The following is a 17,815-nucleotide window of genomic DNA, read 5'->3' as shown; positions in this document are numbered from 1 at the left end:
GCTGGAAACCTGTGCATTCCCAGGCACTGAATGAAAGGTTCTCTGAGATTCTGTCAAGGCAGAATGTACTTGTTTTGACCTTCAATAAGCTATCCTTTGGAGAGGTGGGAGGTGGGGTGGAAACCTTGGGAATATCTGTACATGGGAGAAAAAAAAATTACATCACTGAAAAAAAAACAACACACAGACTCCAGGATGGAAGGGAAATTGAACGTTAGTTTTGGGTGTCTCTGATGTATTGAAAATGACCATACATGTGGCCAGGGGGGAAATAAATGTAAAGTAATGAAGGAATGAAAACAGAATTCTGCAGAGATTTGCTTTTTTCACTTGGTGTTTATGGTGGTAATAGTTAGTGATGGAAGAACTGCAAAAAATTTGGATTAATGGGGTATTAATTTAGAGCTTCTACATAGTTTACAAAATACCTCCAAGTTCCAAATGCATTGTAAAAATTATCTAGACTATTTGTGCCTACAAAATTTGGGCTGAACATTTCCTTTGAAACATAGCCATTTGACAGGCTATTTGTTAAGAGACCTGATTATTCTTTTTCTGGAAACTAAACTTGCAGTTGAGTTGAAGAGATTTGGAAATTGAAGTGTACATGAGGAGAGACTATGCAGGGAAAGATGCAGTATATCTTTTCTATAGCCAAGTCACAAAATATAGCAGTTTGTGGTTGCCAAATTGTTCAGCTGTGTGCTAGGAGACCTGAGAGACAGGATGTCCTTCTCCAGAAACTTTGTGAAAATATGTTATTTATTATTCTGCACATAGAGAGAAAAAAAAAAAAAAAAAAAAAAGCCTTAATATGTTTGTTACTCTAAGACTTTTCTTTTGTTTCCTTTGTGTATATTCAGTCTGTGCTTTTCTTAATCTGGATGTTTAAGGCCAACACTCACAGGTATCTATACTCTTTACCTAGCACTAATCTGAGGGATTTTCCAGGTGAACTAGGCAGAAGAATTTGCGTGGGAGACTTTCTTATCAGAAAATGCTGTTTTCATTCAACCTTTTTATTTTTAATATCAATAATAATTGTGAGTGAAATGTCCTTAAGATAACACCAAAACATACCATTTTAAAATAAAAACTTTTTCTTCATTTTGGAATGACTTATCATAGAAAAATCTATTTTCAAAGTCAAACAATGTTTAAAGTCAAAACTGTGTGTGTGTCTGTAAAGAACAGTATTTATTTATATTCTGGTTGAGAAAAATCAAATGTAAGAATTGCTTACAGAATGGACAGTTTGAGGCTGAATCTGCAGGAATCATGTCTTCATCTGAGTGTTTCTGTCTTCCCTTGGCTCAGGGTACAGGGAAAAAGGTCTTGTAATGATGAAGCTCATATAGCAAGTGGTTTCAGTAGCACCTCTTGAATATGATCACAGAGTGTATGAACCTCAATGCTGCATGTGTGGCTTTGCACCATTTAAGCTGTCTGTGCTCACAATACAATGCTGTATTGGCCACTGGACTACACTTACAGGTATGGCAAAACAGTGCTAGAGTAAAATGTCCAGTCCTAACTGGAGATAGAGTGCATCCATGTGTAAAAATACTTTTTTTTTTTTTTTTTTTTTTAAAGACTGAGGGTGTTATTTGAACTTCTTAGAATCTCAGAAAATTGTCACAATGAGACATAGAAAGTGACAAGGTTTTGTGGTAATATTTTCTTCAAACTTTTTTGCTCACATTTACCTTGAATGTACTGCCATTCCATCTGGCCAGGAGATTATCTTGTCAGTTTTATAAATTGTCTGAAAATTGAAGAAACAAATTATTACTTCCAATTTGGTTAAAATGTTGAGCTAATTAAGCTTCAAAGTTGTATTACTCTTGTGCTTCTTACAAAGAAAATTAAGTTGAAAACATTGCCATGAATTTCCCAAACATCTTGAATATTCATCTTTAATTTAGGATCTGAATGGACTGGAAAGACTTGTTCTTGTTAATATTATAATATCACTTACTTGTAAGACTGGAATTAGTAAATATATTCTATCTTCCTATTTTAAAGAATTGTAGCATGCTACCCATCAAATATAACTTCAGGCCTGTACTACCTTAGATTTTTGGGGAATTATTATGTTTTCTCTGGTCATGTCCTGTGCACATGCCACTTTTGGCAGTGATGTCTTGGTACATTTCAGGGCATCAAACACAGCCTATGGACAAAATCTATCTGTGGTCTGGGGTGTTATCAGCACTTTTGTGGTCAAAGTGGAACTTCCATCCTTGCTGACAGGAAGTTTGTGAAGTGGTTGGCACTGAGATGTCTCTTGGTGTGATGATCAGAAGTGTTGCAGCTGCACAGGGAAAGCAGTGGATGTCTTTATGTAAAAGCTTATCATACAGAACATCAAAACAGCCATAAGCAACCTTTACAGTTCCTTACCTTTTCTCAGTGTTCAGTAACACTACATAACTAAAGAAGACCTAAGCCTTGCTGTGAAGTTATTTTCTAAGTGTGCTCTTGTCCCACATGGCACCACTTCTTTACAAAGTGAACTCTGCTGTATGAGTTTTACTGCACCCCTACTTCTTTCTCTTCAGTTTCCTGGGTCTCTTGTTTCTCTTCTGTTGACATTTCTGCCCTTGATATTTCCTTCTTTACAATAGGAATTTATCTACATATTGTCTCCAAGAACTCATCCCAGTGGGCTTCTACCTCTCTGCTAATGGATTAGAAAAGAAGTAGTAACATTGGCATTCACAAATGTTGTGCAAACATTTTTCAGTGAATCTCAGTCACAAAAGTTATTGCCATTGCTTCAGGTTTTGTTATTCTTGTTGTTGCTACTGATTCTAGAGTACAACTCTGTGCGTGTTAAGTGGAAAGAGAATCTAATTTTTGCTGCCCTAAAAATTAGAGAATTTTTTTAAAGCGTAAGCTCAAATTTCATGATACCTATCACATGCTCCATCATTAAAGGACATGTCTGACACTATTGAAAAAACAGAGAGCAGCTGTTCTCCTGAACATATTCATTTTCTGTGCTGTTGTAGCCAGGACTGGGGTAGATTTTAAACTCTGTTCCAGAGGCTCTGAGTCCCAGCCAAGGTCTTGCAAAGCTGGCTGATTTTTTCCTTTTAAAGCGCGTTCTCGTCCCCAGATGACTTTGTGCAGCACTGGCTGGCAGCGGCAGGTGGGTGAGTGCCTAGTCATGCAACAGAGAAGAATCACAGAAAGAACTGCTTCATCCTTCATGGCGTGGTATCCAAGAGTATGGGATAGCAGTGCTGTTGCTCTAGGTAACCTGAACCTGCAGGACTGTAACACTCCCCTTTGTAGCACTGAGATAACACACCCGAGGAGCTGTTTTCCTGAGCATGGGCAATATTTTTCAGTTTTGCATTTGTGTCTGTGAATTGGAGGATATTTAACCAGCTATTCCTAGCTATTGCCAGGCAAATGCTCACCTTAGCATTTCTGTGTGGTTGGGTACAATCTCAGGTACAACCAAGAGACTTCTTAATAAGGTTTTTATCAATTGAAGTGGCAGCTTCATTTTGTGATATGTAAACACTTCGAATGAGGAAAAAATATGTTTGTCCAACATCTAAAACATATCTTTATGGGCCTTTCCTATTAAGAGGGGGTAAGACTGGCCTGTTTGACATTACCTTATCATCCTTCTGACCTGTTTAATTTGTTTTTACACTGTTTTTATAATAATTACATGGGAATTTAGAAATTCACAGAATCACAGAATTTTCTAGGTTGGAAGAGACCTCAAGATCATCGAGTCCAACCTCTGACCTAACGCTAACAGTCCCCACTAAACCATTTCCCTAAGCTCTACATCTAAACGTCTTTTGAAGACTTCCAGGGATGGTGACTCCACCACTTCCCTGGGCAGCCTGTTCCAGTGCCTCACAACCCTTTCAGTGAAGAAGTTCTTCCTAACATCTAACCTAAAACTCCCCTGGCTCAACTTAAGCCCATTCCCCCTCGTCCTGTCACCAGGCACGTAGGAGAACAGGCCAACCCCCACCTCACTACAGTCTCCCTTGAGGTACCCATAGAGAGCGATAAGGTCACCCCTGAGCCTCCTTTTCTCCAGGCTGAACAAGCCCAGCTCCCTCAGCCGCTCCTCGTAGGAAATTGCCAAACCAATGGCAGTCATTAAATACTTGATGTGTCTCTGCTAGTGAGCTATGGAAAGCAGAGCTCTTTGCTTTACTCTTTTCTGTTGCCTACATCCTTTAGCAGCTGCACTCAAAGAATCTGACTTTGTACGCTCTTACATTGAGGTAAATATTCAAATGACTCCAGAAGTGACAGTTACTTTAAGGAAAAAAATAGCATGCAATTGGAGTGAGTCCTAATCTAATACCTTTGCTTTGCTTGTGGATGATGTTTTTCTTTCTATAATCTGTAGTGAAATACTTCACAGAATGCTGACAAAACAAACAAACAAACAACACTGTCTTTGAAAATTTGGTTCCAGATGATTTTATACCTAAAAGCAGAACTCTGGATGATCTGCTACAACTGGTTCATTAAATCCTGTGCTGTTAGCCCTCAATTAGAAGCATGAGATTGCAACACTTCTTAGCAGATTTGCTGACCAAATATGGAGAGATTCCATATATCGTTCTGAGTATTTTATATTTGGGCTCTTAAAGAATGTATGCAGTTCATCTAATGAAGCATCTGTATGTATGAGAAAAAATAGATTTCTGATCTCTCCCTCTGTTGGTCTATCTGCCCGTGTCTCTATTGAATGAGTGGGGTAAAACTCCCTTTACATTTTTTAAAATGTTTCTTGGACTCTTACCAGCAGGTTTTTACAGTCTGTTGCCTGCCTCTCAGATTAGAAGAACACTGGCATATTTTAACAGTTTCCTAGGATCCAAATAGTCTTTAATTAAAAGGGAATTGATGTTTTGGAGTGCAACCAAAACATGGGAGACACTGGAAGCAGAGAACAGGCTTGAATTCTTCCAGCTTTTAGTGGTCTGTGACAAGGGGCAAACAAGTAAGTAAAACACAGTCCACAGCAAACAGGTAGTGGTTTATTGGTATGCAAGGGCATTTCTTCATTTGCATAATTTTCCCACAGAACTGGTGATTGGTAACATTAGCAGGGAGGAGCTTTCTGCTGTACAGAGTCTGAACCTACTCCACGAGCAGAATATGTTTGTCAGTATCTTTCCAAAACACAAATTTTGATGGCTACTGAAATTGTTTATAATTTAGACTTGTATTGATCAACTGTTAAGGCAGCTAGGTGTGTTGTTTGCTAAGTGTAGGCTGACTCAGAAGATGTAAGTTTGGTTAATTAAAGAAATTAAATACCTGCAAATTACATGACTTTCACAGAGCAGAACAGCTAGTTGTTCTTTTTCTTTGGAAGCAGTTTTCTTGAAGAGTGTTGAGTAGTAGGGCTGGGGTAAAGCACTGAAATTGTGAGTGAATGAGACTAGCTGAAGTTCTGAAGGGAAGTCAGGTGTGCACTGAGCTATTGTTTTAGTTAATCCAGGGAGATAAATGGTTTATTAGCTAATTCTAAATAATGAAAGATTGATATCTGAAGCAGTTATTAGTAAAGACCTATAACCAACAGTCAGTCGGTTGCACTCTTTTACAATAATGTAGTAATTTTGTGGATTAAATAAATCTGTATGTTTAACCCAATATTGATATTTATTGTTGCTTTTTTCTTTTTCTTTTTTTCTCCATGTTTATGTTACTTGCTGAATGCCTTCTATCTCTTTCTGCGCATAGGTGGTACATGCCAGAGCCCTGCTCTTCCAGCCTTAGTGCGTCCTCCTGCTCCACCTTTGCAGCCGTCGCTGGATATTAAACCATTTCTTCCGTTTCCTCTGGATACTGCAGCAGCAGTCAATCTGTTCCCCAACTTCAATGCAGTAAGTACACTCCTAACAGTTACTGTCCACTTCAGTGAGCCACAGTTTCCACAGAAGGCTCAAGAGGGCACAAAGTAGAATTTTATGTACTCAATTAAACCTGGAATATTCTCTCCCATATTGAGGGCCAAATAGCTCTTTCAGACACACTGGTAGGCCATAAATTAAAGCCTGGATGAGTGCTAGCCAGAAATAATGTAGAAGGAAAAAAGGGATATGATCCCAAGTGACATGCAATAAAGTTGCAGGACATATCCAGTTCCAGGCCTTGTGAGTTCCCTGCTCTAACTTAAGACGTGCAGTTTTCATAACATAGCGTTTGCTGCAAACATGAAAACCAAGTGATTCTACATCTCATCTCCAACATCCTTCTTGAGAAATATCTAAAATTTGCAAATCAGAGGGGCAAAGTTTATCTTTGTAAATGGTAAAAAATAAAATAAAATAAAATAAAATAAAATAAAATAAAATAAAATAAAATAAAATAAAATAAAATAAAAAATAGGGCAATTAAAGCAAGAATGGAAAAAACATGAGCTATTCACTGGCAAACAATCCTTTTTCATTTCTTTTTCTTTCTTTCTTTTTTTTAAAAAAAAAAAAGATTAGGATACATTATATCTCACCCTTTAAATTAAAAGCAAGGTTAGATTTCTCTTTAATAATTTCTTAATTTATTCATACTATCTAAAGATTTAGAAATCTACTTACTACTTCTTAGGTATTTTCATTACTTTACTGACCTAAATAGTGAGTGTTTCAATTTGCCCCTTTCTTGCTGAGGTATTTAATGCTGTAAAAGAAAGAAAAATTTTAAATTGATTTTAATTTTATTTTAACTTTATAGAATCATGTCACTTTTTAACTCTAGGATTTTCTTTTCTTCATTTACCAGTGCTACATATAGGAAAAGAAAAAGTTAGGAGTGTGCTTGATTACTTACTCTGAGAGACATAGAGAGAGGTGGAAATTGTTATGTCATAACATTACTAATTAAAATATAAAATCGTAATTAAAGAGCATACCCATTCTAGAAGTGATTTGTAGTAATCGATAGCAAATTTCAATAATTAAATGTTTATTTACCTTTCATGTGTGTTTTGCTTTAAAGCAATTGAACTAATTATGAGAAATATTTATGCAGTCTTAAATGCAAGCAATTGTATAATGCAAGCATTAATAGAGATAAGAGCAACTATAACATGAACGTCTTAAAATACTCAGAAAACATAAGTCAAAAAATCATTACAAAGAAACTGTCAAATTTTAAAATGTATATACATATGCAGTAAAGTTTTAAAAAGGGATGGTGTTAACCAAGTTAAAACCTGAATAACACATTATGATATGTATTAATTAGATTTAAGTTTAGTGTACTCTAAAACTCTTACCAGTTTTGTGATCACTACTTATATTTAATGCAGGAGGCCAGCTGAATTATTACAAACATTTTATTAGAATTTATTTATTTTTTTTTTCAGGATTTTCCGTACTTTGGGATTTTCAGATAGTTTTGTTAACAGACTGTTAATTGTTAAAAGACTGATTGTATACTATTCATATCTTGGGGGAGTGGACAGATGTAATATGTGCTGATATTAATTTAGAAATAAAAAGGTACTTTAGAAATAAAAAGGTACAGACTCATAGCAAAACCCTGTTATTCCTGAACATCATCTTAGAAGTATATCTTTATGTGTAAGCACTGTAGTTGAACTTTAGAGACTCCTTATCTCAAATTCTTCAGTAATCTGAGCCTAGGTTTCAAGGATAAAACCAGCAGCTCTTTTTAACAACACACTGAAATGCATTCCCATGCAAAGGGCTGCTTCTTCTGATGCGTGGCCATCTGCCAAATCTACCTTTCCTGAGTGTGTCAGTCCTGAGTGTGAGAATGCTGTCATCTGAGCTGCCGTCATTTGCTTATAGACTGTTCCTTGCAACGTGACCTTTGCCTTCTCATCATGTGTGCTGACATGCAGCATCATCCTCAGTGTTCCCATTTTCCTTCTGAACAGTACATTATTGAACGCTGCTATGTTTAGCTCATATGCCAGAGCTGGTTAATGGCATCCTCCAAACATGAAGGCTAGCTGAGTAGTTATGCATATTTCCAGAAATTCTTTCCATGCTGACGAATCTTTGGGGACGCATCAGCTGCTGCTGAGCATTATCAGTGTAAAGAGAAGGTAACCCACAAGCCATATTAGACTTTAAACAGAACGTCTGACAAGTTATTTAATTATGTGAGTGTGAGACAGGAAAGCGTTTCACCAAAAAACAACCTGCCTAAATATGCATGCCTGTGAGTTGTTGATAATGTTTTATATTTATTGACCTCACAATCCTGCACAGTGTAAGTGGAGAAGCATTTGTACAGAACCAAGGTTAAGCAGGTGGTCAGTAAAAGACCTAAAACTCCAAAAACCTGAACTGGATGTTCTCTCTCATGTTGCAGATAAATTAGATTTTGCCTTGATTTGAGACATCAAAATTGTAGATAGGGTCTTAGGAAATAGATTTCCTCTTTACCTTTCCATAATTCTACAGAAACTAATCTGTTTGGAATCATGTCTGGGCTACTTCCCAAGAGTCTAGAAGGAATTCCAGAGTTTTGGCTATTTCCAGGCCAAACACACTTTTCAACAGCTTTCCCTCGAGAAGAGCAATGGTCAAGGAGGTACTCAAGTAAAGATGTGTCATATTGCAGAGAAAGGAAGCAGTCTCTAGTTATGGCAATCCTAAATTAGCTTGTGAGTTTGGTTATAATAAGCATAAATATCTGGGCTAATCAGTCTAAGTTTCTTTTAAAAAGATAACAGAAAAACAGACAATTTCTTCATTTGTCCAAGTGGAGAATAATGCACAAAAGTAGCTTGTAATGCAGACATCCTATGTATCTATGTTGGGATGAGGTGAAGTGAACCCTGAAAGTTTCCCATTCATCTCTGATGACTATGATGAGGGACTGGCTCAGCTGCGTCTACGGTTGGTGAGATGAATCCCACATTAAGGGACAGGTCATAAGCTATTCATGGCTGATATCTTAAATTCCACTTAGAAATCAGATGACGGAGGTGCTGACATTGTATTGTATGTCTACAGAGACATGCTTCTACTTATTAAGCAGTTATGCTAGCTTCTAATTATATCTAAAGACAACTTTAAAGGAATTTGAGTATTCAGGCTAACTGGATGTAGGTATTAGGGGAGGTGAAAGCAAAGTAATTTGCTTGCTTGATTTTTCATACCAATGGAGATTCTCTTAGGCATATACTCAAGATCTAACAAAAATAAATGCTGATCTTAAGTACACCATAATAATAACAATAATAGTGAGGTGTATTTTATAACATTTTTCACTCGAATTCAGTTTATTTTCTTTGTTACTAATGACTTTTGGTCTAAAGCTATCTCAGTTTTTTGATGACTGCCTCTGAGGAAAACATTCAGCACTGATTTCTGTGAAGTCAAAAGCTTGCATCCAGGCAGAGAATAGAGGAGGTAAAAGGTCTGTGCAAACCTTTCTCAATAATGTCTCTGGGCACTGTGGAAAGGGGAAAGTAAAAAACAAGTAACCACAGAAATGCAGGGATGATAACCTATGAACCTTTATACCATTCATTTTCATGAGGGACATTTTCTATTTGTACAAGAAAGCTTAAAGCAAACATACCAATTAACAATCTGGTTAGCTGAACATTTGTAGGTGCTGTACTCGTAATTGTGAAGTAAATGGGTACCCTCAAGTCCTATGTAGAAAGGAATTGTAAAAACACAGATGTTAAAATTGAAAACAGTACACTGTTGTGCAGACCCTGAAGAATCACAAGTTCATTGCAAGTTTATCTGTTAGAAAATGATGAGTTAAGTGTACGGGATGTACATGGATACATTTTATGAATGAAAGAATCTGACAACATACAATACTTATGTAGCTTTCTAATATGTGTTTTGAAGAATGTCAGAAAAAAATAACCTGTCCATTCTGAAAAACGTTTGAGATCATTTAGCAAACATTTTGTATAGTTCTGTGTTTTCAATCTTGAAATATTATTTATGCCTCATAGACTGTGGTATGAGCAAGATCTGTAGTGGAAGAGGTCCACAATGTAGAAGATCCGTGTAAATGCTTGTAAGCAGAAATAGAGATACTTCTTGAAAAGATCCATCCTAACTCCAAAATAAGGCCTGATTTTCCCATGTTGTCAGTGGAAGATTTCCCCCCCCAAAAAAAATCCTTTGGACGGAAATATGATTACATTTTAGACTTTCAACTTACAACTTGGAAGAGTGGTAGTAATGTCAGAACTCTACTAAATTTGGATTGAAAAGTCCTTGTTACTCTACAGATGTCTTTTTCTCATGATCTATCTGTAGTAATCCTTGTCCAGTCTCCTGATTTTTCTTGTTTGTTTGTTCTCGTGTACTTTCATTCTTTCATGTACAATACTTAAGGCTTCATGTATCACCTTCCCCTGGTAGAGTTTTACTATTTGGGAGGGAACAGTGGATGTTGCCCATAGTTTGGAGCTTCTAAGGCAGTGCTTCAACAGTGGCTTGTGTCAGAGTGCTAAGGTAGTTCTCCTTGCTTCCTGCCGCTTTCACAGCTTGGTAACTGTGAAACATCCTAGCAGCTCTGAGGACAACATAAATGCTATGCTCTCTGTTTACAGAGGTGATGCTTGTATTTGTATGTATCAGTAGGGAGTAATTATGGCTGGCTTTCAATAGGAGCCATTTTTCTCCACGCTCTGGTCTTGCTGCCAGACTCTACCTGGCCCGCAACCACCAAGTTAGCTCATGTGGAGCAGAGCTGCCTGGTTGTTGGGAAATGCAGTCTTGTCCTGTTGTGCCAGGCACTGGATAGAAATAGACAATATAGAAAACCTGCCTACTAATAGTTATTTCTGGGAAGGGTTATGCCAGAAAAACTAGATAAAACCTATCTAAAAGCTGCCAGAAAACAGTTTTGAAATATTTTCCTAATACTCTTGTCCTGGGTATTTTTTTTTTTTTATCTTGAAGAGAGATATGTGCTACAAAGCTGACATGCCAGTTTTCTGGATGTTATGAATAAGATGTAGCTTTTGATATGGAGGAGCGGAGAAGATTTTTGAAACATATATATATATATATTATTATTTTTTAATATTAGCAGCCTGAAATTTACAAATTACATTGCCCCCTCCCCCTCACCCCGTCCCCCCCCCCCCCTTTTTTTTTTCTTTATTTCATGATTTCTGACATAACTGAGCAGGAAAGCTTGATGAGACTTCCCCCCCCCCCCCCCCCCCCCCATATTCTCATCATTTGCAATGGTGCTTTTTTCAGCATGTAAAGTCCTTTGAAATTAAATAGTGATGGTTTGCTGTCAGAATTCTTTGTTTCCATAAAGGCATAGTTGGGGGACAATGCAATAGCCTCAGTTTCATGAGAGTCAAAATGGAATATTGGCTATGTGGAAGAACTTGGCAGTAAAAATACAGTCTGTGCTGCTAGTGATTTTTAATGTTATTTTTGTGAAAAGGACCCTTATCAGGTGGAGAACTGTACTGCATCAAATTGGTAGTTTGTCAGACAAACAGAGGGGATTATTGCTTCTGGGGATATTCTTTGCATGGCTGCTCGTTTACAGGTGTCTACAAACAGGGGTTTTGGCTTGTTGTTTCCCTTTCCATAGCACTGTAATTGAGCTGTAAGATAGGTATAGTCTTCTTTATAGTTGATATCTCTATTGCTGTTTAGCTTAGTATTTTTCAAAAAAAATAAATGCAAAAAAAGTATTAGGATGATTGCAAAAAATAATGGTTGGGTTTAGGAAGTCTTTATTCATATAACACTTTCATCACTGGCCAGGCCATTTAATTAAGAAGTCTGCAGGGCAAGAAGAGGGATCAGGGAGTGAGCAAACACAAGAAATCTTGGCAATTCAGATGTTTTTATTTGGTGCTTGCAAATCAGGAATGAGTCAACATCAGTATGAAATATTCAATTATTCGAATTGGCTAGATTTATTTGCCTTGTATTTAAATCCTTAATCTATGCCCTGGGCTGTGTCTGAAATAACGGTATTGCTCTGATTCTGTGATGTAGAAGAAGTGTTCACAGCTTGGGAAACATGGTAAAATTAAGTTCTTTGTCTTCCAGTTATGAGTTAGTTTAAGGTGGTTCTGGATCTCCAGAAATACCCGATCTGTCTGTTTTTCTATACAGCCTATGCTCTGTGTCATGGACAGGGAACAGAACTCATATTCTGGCTTTGTATGAGTGTTCCTGCAGCTCTGGTAACGTTCCTGTGGTTGCTTGTGATTGCATGGCAGTTGTTTTCCATCACACTCCAGTGTGGCTGAGAAGTAGTATCTCAGCTCCCTAAAAATTGTCTCCAGTGTGTTTTCTTGTATTTTCTTTGGACTTGGTGCAAGGGTAAGGATCATCCTACTAAATCTAACCTTAAACTAAAACTAACTTTAATCCTTTTGCAGCCTTCTCAAAAATGCGTAGCCTCTGCTTGCAACTACTGTCTGGGACTCCTGTAAGTTTCAACATAGGCATCAGCAAAGTTTTTTGTTTTTGTTTGTTTGTTGTTGTGGTTTTTTTGTTGTTGTTGTTGTTTTGTTTTTGTTTTTGTTTTGTTTTTTGTTTTTATCTTCCTCTTAGCGTTACTTTATGTTTTAGTAGCACTACTGGCCCCAGTATTGGAATTACTTGCATTTCCTCACGTCTTATTTGAACAGCTTTAGGATTATGCTCCAGTTAGGGAATTAGCAGCTTCCTATGCTTATGATGAACAGCTGTCACCTGTTATGACAAAGATGACAGCAGTGTTGAGAGTGTAGAGGAGTTTGCTAATGGGTGAAAATGAGTAAATACCATAAAAAATCAATTTAAAAGTTTTATTTTCATTTAAATTAAATTTGTGCCATGTATACTACAACCTTCTCTGATTGCTTTCAGTCAAAATTCAGGTTTCTAGGATGCATATTCTCCTGGGCAAGCAAATTTTATGATTACCTTAAAATAGTGTAAGTTTTGTGTCATATCATGTTGCTGAGCAATAATATGCCTATGCTGGAATTCATCTTTGTAACTGTAATGTGGATGCAAATCATCCAACCATAGCTGTTTCCTGGTTGCTGTCCAGTTTTTGGAGAGTAATGTGTACCTTTGGTAAATCTGTTTTCATTTATCCAGATGACTTATTTCCAGTATGCATGTAATCGTATCACCTGTGTTTGGCCTTTTCCAACTATTGTCTCAGATGGTATTTAGCTCTGCGGCCTCACTCAAGGCCTGATGTCTCGCTGCTGGTGGTCATTTTAATGACTGTAACCTGCAGATTGTATTTGTTTTCATCTCTATTTTAGGGATGTTGGTAAGGTGCTGTTCCAGCGGTCTGTTCACTAGCTGAGTGCAGCACGTGCACTTCCACCATGTGTTTGATAAGTTGTGATTTCTTCAGGATTTTGTTGGCAGTGTATTACTTCCCAGTTACTAAGCACCTTGTAGCTGGAGAGCAGATGTCTGTGCTGCTCCTTTTTGCCATTAGAGAATGGAGGACATTTAACTCATCTCCACCAATTCCAAAGTCTGTAATTGACTTAGAAGGTCTGAGGCAGAAGCACCATTTGTATAAGCTTCTGACTGCACTGTGTTCATACAGTGTAATCTGTACAGTAGGTTATGGAGTATCAGCTTAGAGGTGTTTTCATTAGCAATGTTGTAGGCGAGAAATAATCTCTGGACAAAGGACTGTATCTTTTACTATCTTTTACTTTTACTTTACTATCATTTCCTAGAAATGTCTTACAGAAAGCTATGTTTTCTGTGTTTTTCTCTTTCTCTCTATTTTTGATGTATGGAAGTGGTTTCTTTTAATTGTTGAAACAATCAACAGGATCTAAATATCTCACATACTTGCTTGTTTAATTGATGATAAATAATACTGAAGGAATAGACTTTCTGAGTTATCTCATCTTGCTAGAGGGCACTGCACAGTGGGCTGACAGATAAGTTGCTGTCAGAAAGTCATAGTATCCACAGCAAAGGCAATAGCACAGCCTTTACTGGGGACTAAGGGTCCCTCAGGCATTTGCTTTCATGCAAAACAATCTCGTAAAGGAAATTAAATGAAGTGCTCTTCAGATTTGTCAAGTCTTGATGAGTGGAATTACTTAAAACTAAATTTTATAAAGCATTTTATAAAGCATTTTAAATAATGTTTTAATCAGTTGATGTTTACACCCTTTGTCTTAATAGCACTCAGATGAAAAAGATCAATGATTATTTTATTCTGCAAAGACTATAAAACTTTAATGGGTTGCATAATAAGTATAACTCATAAAATCTACGGTTTAAATATGGATGATTATTAACCTGTTTTTAAAAGCTGCAATTAAAGTGAAAAGGAATTACTTAAAGAAATGATTTGATTACTGCAGTCTAAAGAGGGAAAAGAGTGATAACACTCTAAAATCACTATTATTTCTGTTGATGAGACAGACATTTACAAAGATTTAAAACACGAATCTTTCCTGCCTTAGGCATGTTTGTGTTGCTAACCTATCAACTTAGCTGAATAACTACTTACCGATCTTCACTTTTTTCTTGTTTGCACAACCTGAAGTTTGTTCATCTTAGGACTTTCAAAGTTATCTGTTGAAAAAAGTATGAGCTTGCACAACAGGTAATTTTACACTAAGTAAACACATTCCTAAGCACAATTATCTCCTTAATTGCATATTCATAATATGCAATAACATTTCTGCTGTTATTCAAGAATTTGTCCTAGAACTCCCCTACTTTTATCTTTTATGATAATTAAAATGTTTGAGGCTCTTTCTCACTATTCTTAGTCACAGTAGTTTAGGCTAGTAAATGACACATGCTGAAGTCATCAATCTGGAGTCATCTTATGATGCAAAATCTCTGATGGAATGTTTCTGTAATGTTCTTTTCCTGACTAATTTATTTTACCCCAACATATATATATTTATTTATTTAATAAGGGAAGAAAATCCCAAAAGGTTTCATGTTAGATTTGTACAGTAGAATTGGAATATAGAACTCCAAATTCTCATGCAACTACTGTTTTTCCTGGCATCTTTCCTTTGGCTGTTCTGAATACTTAGAGTTATACTGCTTAAATATCAACACACATTAAATTAGTAATCAAAAAAAATATATCATAAATAATAGTTCAAAAGCCTGTATCTCAGGAAAATGTTTTTGGGTTTTATTTTTGTTTTATTTTTTTTTTTAAATATGTAGTTTTCTATAACATATGTAAGTATCAAAGTCTTATTATTGAAAAGAATACAAATGAATGAATTTCTATCGTATTTTGTCCAGTGTCAAATGTTGTGTGATGTAAAAAGTGTAAAAGATGTTGTGTGAGTAAAAAGTTTTAAATGACATATTACATATATAATTTATGATCAGAAAGAATCAGAACTTTTAAATAAATTCTTTAACTTTATAATTCTTAAGATTCTAAGACAATCAGAATAGAGTGGACTGTAAAAACTGTCATAATGACTCACAACAGAAAGTTGTCTACAGCTGCATGAAAATTGCAGATTAAAAAAAAAAAAAAGAGATATATATATATATATATGTATGTATATATATAAATTACAACTGAAGGTGGTGTTATACCTGCTGAAAAGCAGACCAAGAAGCAGTTTATTTCAGTAATTTGCTACGGAAACTGTTATGGAATTTCTAGGATGTCTGAATGGCAACAACGGTGATCGTAACAAATAGAAGTCATGGCAGGAGTTCCTAAAGTTGTATAAAATAACTCTGAAAAGGAAATATTTGAAAAAAAAATTATAAAGGCTCAGATGCAGACCCAGTTATTCCTGAGACATTTGTCAAAAAGCCAGAAAAGGCATAAATTTGCAGCCTTAATTTTCTCTAATCCTGTACAGTTATCACTGGGCCTATCTGTAGTCCATTATGTCTATGTTGTATCAAAACATAGTTCTGGAGAACTATGTCCACCATACTAAGATATCAGTTTGCGATCATAAAAATAATATAGGCTGATTATCAGATGTGTTTTAGTTCTTGAGTTAATCATCTCAAGTTAATCATGCATGCACAAACCTTTAATTTCAATGGGTAGGGTTGATATATTGATATCTGGGGATAATGAAATGAGACTGTAACAAAGTAACAAGCTATATCTTCTCTCTGACAATTTAAGAAAGAACAGAAGAGTAGATAACCAACAGTAAATATACCAACACTTTCCAGACTCTACCTCCAGTGAAGTGTATTTTAGGAAGTTCTTGAGCTAAATGTGTTGACTTGGCATGTGATAGCCCTCCATGAAGTAACATGCTGACCAAACTGAATCAGCAGGAAAGTTTGTTGATTGTAATTACTAATGAGGTAACTTGAGTTTCCTCTTTCACCTCTCCAGATGGTGCCTAATGTACTCAGGCAGGGAGAGGTATAGGAAAATTTCCTTGGGCAACCTGAGTAAGAGATAGGAATATGTGAATTATGACTTGTTATAATCAGTAGAAGTCTGATCAAGTCTGATCTAATCAGAAGAATGATTTTTGATGTGCTATGCTCATGGAAGCTGGAAGTAGATGAAAAAATATCCATCACTTTACTCTTTTTTTTTTTTTTTTTTTTTTTTTTTTTGAAATGTACCGATTTGTCAATGGATCCAACCCATTACATTATTGGTGTTGCTAGGACTCAGATGACAAAGATTAATCATGGGGGTGATGCCAGAGTTAATTATAGCAGTGCCCTCCCAAACAGCACTATCAGCTCTGGGAGGCAGTAAAAGCTATTGTTGGAGTTAAGAAGTAACATGAGAGAGGAGCAGCAGTGCAGAGATGACTGTCGGTGAAAGGATTGGAAAATAAAGGATATATGGCATTGGTCATGGAAGAGAGGTGGGAGGAAGAACAGAAGGCTTCGAAGAAGAGAGACTTAGAAACTATCTCAGAACAGGTATTTGGAAGAGGCACTTGCCACACACACACTCATTCACTCACTAATATTGGAAACATTGCACAGCAAGTTAAAGTATCCAGTTTTGACTTACAGTGCTTACATCTTTGTTCCTGGCAGGAACGGTTCCTTTCCTTTTTAGTTACTTACTTTATGCAGGAATTTAGTATCTCCTGATACCGTCTGAAACAGGTTTGTTCTCTCAAAATCTATTGTATTTATTGTTAATTTACTGAAGCTATACCTTTTTGAAACCTAATTTTGATTTTCTCTCTAAATTTGAAAGAAGAGAGAGAAATTACTTTGGTACTTACTGAAAATATCTCAAAATGAACTAACACAGCACAAAATTAAAATGTCTGTGCCTTTGAAATCAAATAAAATCCTTCTGTAAGAACAAGTCCTCAGATACTTAAAAAGTCATAGATTTGCAGTTGTTCGCTACCTGTTCCTCAGTAAGGATTACCTGATGAAGGGGAATTGTTCTTAAATTTTTCTGCACAGACAATAGCACACATTTTTGGTAAGTGCCTTTCATTTCTTTTAAGCAAAGCAATAGATCAAATCTACTTCATCAAATACAGTGTATGCATGTCTCCTCTGTAGTGTCTCCTCTCTTCAAACAGGCTCTTTCTGGAATATGAAGTAGTGTCTGTTTCAAATGACACCAAATTGCACAGAAAGTAGGGATCTGAAGACTAGCTTTTATTTTATTTGCTAGGACTCCAACATTCAGTTGATTGGGAAAAAGCTGTATTTCATTTAGAATTATTCCCTTTAGCTTTCTTCACAAACTACTGCAACTTTTTCAGGAGTCCTCCAATTTCTTTTTTAGAAACTGCTGTAATATGGCAACAGATCTGGCATACAAATTGATGCTGACCCTGAGGGTAAATAATTCTCTCTGTGAGTTGCTAAGTTTAGTGTCCCTTGAGCAGCTCAGGTGAAAGTACAAA

The 17,815-nt window shown here is 36.3% G+C and overlaps 1 protein-coding gene across 1 annotated transcript in view; it reads left to right on the top strand.

The window, feature by feature from the left end:
- The window catches only part of ZNF385D (zinc finger protein 385D), a gene marked incomplete at its 5' end in the record, with an annotated part of 425,027 nt that overhangs the window by 285,774 nt on the left and 121,438 nt on the right, over positions 1–17,815 (top strand). The window contains one exon of the mRNA XM_084282803.1: positions 5,740–5,882. Within this exon, the coding sequence (XP_084138929.1) occupies positions 5,740–5,882 (143 nt within the window). The remainder of the gene's footprint in view (positions 1–5,739; positions 5,883–17,815) is intronic.

This window comes from Netta rufina (assembly GCF_964035555.1).
Source record: "Netta rufina genome assembly, chromosome: 2".
Taxonomy (NCBI): Eukaryota; Metazoa; Chordata; class Aves; order Anseriformes; family Anatidae; genus Netta; species Netta rufina.
The sequence above is the reverse complement of the archived record's forward strand: the minus strand, read 5'-3'. Positions and strand labels throughout refer to the sequence as shown.